This window comes from Suricata suricatta, chromosome 7, assembly GCF_006229205.1.
Source record: "Suricata suricatta isolate VVHF042 chromosome 7, meerkat_22Aug2017_6uvM2_HiC, whole genome shotgun sequence".
In the NCBI taxonomy this organism is placed as follows: domain Eukaryota; kingdom Metazoa; phylum Chordata; class Mammalia; order Carnivora; family Herpestidae; genus Suricata; species Suricata suricatta.
Genome location: NC_043706.1, coordinates 107,876 through 112,239, shown reverse-complemented (window position 1 = coordinate 112,239; position 4,364 = coordinate 107,876). Strand labels below are relative to the sequence as shown.

General features: G+C 55.4%; 1 protein-coding gene across 1 annotated transcript in view; it reads right to left on the bottom strand.

Moving 5' to 3' along the window:
- RNF39 (ring finger protein 39) overlaps window positions 1–508 on the bottom strand; it is a 4,136-nt gene extending 3,628 nt beyond the window's left edge. The window contains exon 1 of the mRNA XM_029944876.1: window positions 142–508. Within this exon, the coding sequence (XP_029800736.1) occupies window positions 142–378 (237 nt within the window). The 5' untranslated portion in view covers window positions 379–508. The remainder of the gene's footprint in view (window positions 1–141) is intronic.
- Between the last annotated feature and the right edge of the window lie 3,856 nt (window positions 509–4,364).

Below are 4,364 nucleotides of genomic sequence, written 5' to 3'. Positions count from 1 at the left end.
GCCTGGCGCATGGACGTTCGGGCGCCCTCCAGCCCCTCTCCGAGCAGTGCCAGCCTCCGCCGCGCTCCCGCCGCGTCAGGCTTTATAGGGAGGAGGAGGCCCCCGCGGCAGGTAAACACCGGGCCTTGCGCAACAGCTCACCTGGTTCTCCGGCTTCCCGGTAGGGTCTGGGGGAGGAGGGCGGGAGGCGCGCGTCCCGGTCCTCGGGGACAGGAGGTGGTCGGGAGGGGGCGCTCTGAGGGCACGGCCGCACGAGGGGTGGGCAGGAGGAGGCGCCCCCCTGCCACCCTTCCGGGGCCCCAATCTCAGCTTCCCCTGGGCTTGTGCCGAGCCGGTGGGCAGGGCGCCCAGGCTCGCTTTCGGCATGTGCGCCCACATTGCCGGGGCGTGAATCACTCCAGGAGGCCAGAACGCCCACTTCTCCGGGTTTGGGGGCGGGAGCAGGGATCCGGGCCTCAAGTGCTGGTGTGTGCTGTCATTCCTGGTGACTGTCTCCTTTCCGTCCTGCTGCCTTACCTATTAAGGGCTTCAGAGCCCTCTGAGGCTGTGGGGTACGGGAGTGGGAAGCGGGCGCTCCGCTCGGGCCTCCGCAGTCGGCTCTCCGTGGGGCTGGGCCTCCCTTACTACCCCTCCTGCTTCTCTCGTTCTAGTTCTCCCTCACAGTGTTTCCTGGCACGTGTTTTTATTTCCACCTTACCCTTTCTCCTTTTCTTTGGGATGTACTCAGGGCCTATTTCAAGTCTCTTGGTAAACAGCGGCCCAGAGAGCTAGCACTGCCAAAGTCATGAAACCAGGGAAGAGCCAGAAGAGTCGTGGCCAGCCCGGATCTGCGCCCTTGCGGTGACTGCACCCTGCCTCTGTGTTATCGGAGATCCTCCAAAACTCCCCTCTGCTTTCCGGATTTCCCCCTCTGGACTGCCCCTCGTTCTCTCCCCTCTCCTCCATCTCCCTGCTCTTCCCTCCTCTCTCTTCCCACGCCCTCCACCTGCTAGTTCCTCTGCTGCTCTCATGCGAGGCCTTTCTGTGTGGCGGCCCCGCAGGGTTTGTGGGTAGGTAAACATCTGTTCGCAAGCGCGCTCATGTATACTGTCCTACAGACCTGTGCTCATCCATCCGCGTCCAGAGTCCCCACCGACAGATGCGATCGGTGACGCGGACACCACAGATGTGCCCCGTCTCAGACACACTGACTATCACTGGGGTGGACACCCAGGATTACTCAGGGACACCGAGGCACACTCAAAACATGCAAAGAGACACTCTGTCATTAGTTTTATTGTCAATAAGAACAACAATATGGCAGCAGTAGGTCTTTATGGAGCAGGAGCATGAAGATAAACATAATAAAGATCAGGCAGCCCTTGAGGCACCCTTCTCCTCCCCTCCGCTCCGTACTTACCGGGGAGACACTCAAATTGGATGCCCTGATAAACCCGCACAAGTAAACACATGTGTATTTATCTTGGAACAAACCTCTCCGCTCAGTGCTCACGAGACATACAGCTGTAGACATGACCCTAACTTGTTGTGTTAAACGGGCTCTCGTGCTGCGGAAGCTGGAGTCACGGTCCCCCAAGACGGCCACGTCTTAATTCCTGGAAGCTGTAGATATGTTACCTTCCAGGACAAAGGGGAATTAAGCTTGCAGATGGAATTAAGGTTGCTGAGCAGCTGGGTTTGAAACAGGGAGATTAGTCTAGATTATCCAAGGGAATTCAAGGCCCCCACCGTCCGTGAAGGCAGGGAGAGAAGCAGAAGAGGACAGCCAGCAGGAGCTGTGTAGGAAGTACTCAGCCTAACACTCTCGTTGGCTTTGAACGCTGAGGGAGGGGCTGTGTGCAGAGGAAGCGGATGGCCCCTGGGAGCGGGAGAAGGAAGACAATGGACCCCAGGAGGACTCCAGTCCCGCTGCCAGCCCGACTTTATCCCCGTAGGGCCCATCTCAGACTTCTGAACTGCAGGACTGGGTTAAGTGTCCGTGGTTCAGGTGTGTGATCCTGTGTTACAGCAGGCTCTGCTTTCCCCGTCCCGCAGCCTCTGATCCTCTGGGACTGTCCGCACCTGTTCGTTTTGGCCTCTTCAATCTGTCACCTATTCGGGAGTTCCTTGTGTCTCTTGGCCTTCTCATCCATTCTCTTTCTCTTTTCCTTCAGATTGCTTCATCTTCTTGGTTTTGTCTGCACCTCAGTGCGTCTCAGACATTTGGTCCTTTCTGGATGTGGCCCTGGAAAGGTGGGGAAACAGTGTGTGGGTGTGTTCGGAGAGCTTGCATTCTCCAGCAAAAGTGCCTGCTGCCGCCTGCAAGGTCTGCTCAGCGGCTCCGTTCCTGTGCACGTGAGAATCATCTGGGCAGCTTTTAGGCAATTCCAATGTTTAGCCCCGGGGTGACCCACTGTGTTACCTGATGAGGGTGAAATGTGCGGATGGATCTGCCTTCCCCAAGTCAGCCCCACTTCCGTGTGCTAGATTCAGGGCCTTCTACTCTTTGCTCCTTGGCCATATGCAGCTGATCTCGCTGCCTGGTCTGTGCACCGGCTTGGGCCCCACTTCCTCCAGAGCCAGACGAGGCTGTGTCCGTCTTGTCATCCAGGGCTCAAACGACCTGGAGCACATTTCCTCATCGTGTTCTCCTCACCTTCACCCAGATGTACTGTCTTTGTGGTGTTTGTCGCTCTCTGAAATGGCCTGCTTGTCTGTTTCGAGCTGCTTCTGTCCAGTAGAAGACAGTGTTATAGGAACAGGAGCCCAGCCTTTATTACGTTCACCACGCCTTCTCTGAACCTGGAACCGTGCCTGGCGCCCAGCAGCTCTCAATAGACCGCAAAACCTTGATTGCTAGTAGCTTGTTCTGCAAGATGAGCAAACATTTCTAATAAGTTGTAACTTGATAAATGGAATAGTGCGTGATGTGGAACATCCCGTGATCACAGCTGAGCCGATGGGTCTTCTCTCTCTACTTCTGCGGGATCGTGGGTGATCATCTCCTGTGCTCAGATACTTGGTCTCGGCTGTGGTGTTCGGCAGAAATCAGTGATTTTTCAACACATTGGAAGGTGCCCACAACTGGTACTAGTGTGTTTTTTGTCACTTCCAAACACCTGTGGTCAGTCCTTTGCTTTTCCAGACAAGAGTGAGCTTAGGAATGCTTCATTTCATTCTAGGTCAGGCTGCCTGCAGATACAGACCCTTTCCTCTGCTGCCTTGTCACCAGTTACGTGAAATGCCGCCTATGACAAGAGTTTATTATTACGGCACTCTAGTCAACATCCATGCGAACGTATGCACCGGCCCCCACGCAGAAGAAGATTGCATTGAGCCAGTAGAGAGCAGAGATTCCATTGGTGACGGTGAGAATCGTCCTGCACAGTGACCTCCTCTCTCTTGTCTCCCTCACACCAGCCATGGCAGTTTTCAAAGATCGGTGCAGGTTAATGTCTTTATTTTTCTTTATGTTTTGTATTTTTTATGATTTTGTATTATATTACAGCATTGTAATGATTTTTACATGAATGATGGGCTGTGAGGCCAACCCTCTGAGGTTGAGGCAGGATCCTGCCTCTCTGTTAGCATCACGTTAATACAGCGCCACCCTCAGACGGGTCTCTGCCCCTTTCTTACGGGGAAGCTCACTTTGATATGCAAGTGCTTTGGATTACAGGCGTGATCGCGGAAGAAATTATGCTCACAAAGCAAGGTTTTCCTGTAACCACTGGACTGCCGGCCACCAGCTGGGCAAGGTGAGGCGTCTTCTGACCTTCTACATGTGCACAATGTCCTTCCCCTTCTCAGCGAGTCGTTGCACGCTGGCAGAGGCACGGCGCTGGGGTGGGGGAGGCACGGCAGTCAGTGTGCGCTGGGGAAGCTCGGGGTCTGGCCGTCACAGGCCTTCTGTAAACAAACGTGAGGGTTCCTGCTGACGACGCCTCCTCTCAGCCTCTATGTGGTGCTTTCCGTGAGCTCACACCTCATGGTTCTTGGACATATAGGACAGGGGTGGACATTTGGAGCCGGGCTTTGCCAGAAAATGTCTCACTTCTCAAGGCTTTCTCCCTCAGTCACCAGAATCCCTAACAACTCTGCCTGAACCCTCTGATCCCTGTCCTGGGCTCATTCTATCTCCAGAGACCTGCATGGGCAGAGGGGACTCTGGGTGCGTGCTGGCTTGACGTTGTGGGCCAACTGACCGACTGACCGTGACAGGGTCCTGCCTCTCTGTTAGCATCACGTTAATACAGGGCCACCCTCAGACGCGTCCCCGCCCCTTTCCCGCGTCTTCCAGGAGGTCTCCCGGTTCGGTAAGTGCAAACCTGCACTGGGTGCTGGAGGCGGGGCAGGCCTCAGCCCATCTTGCTACTTTCTCTTTC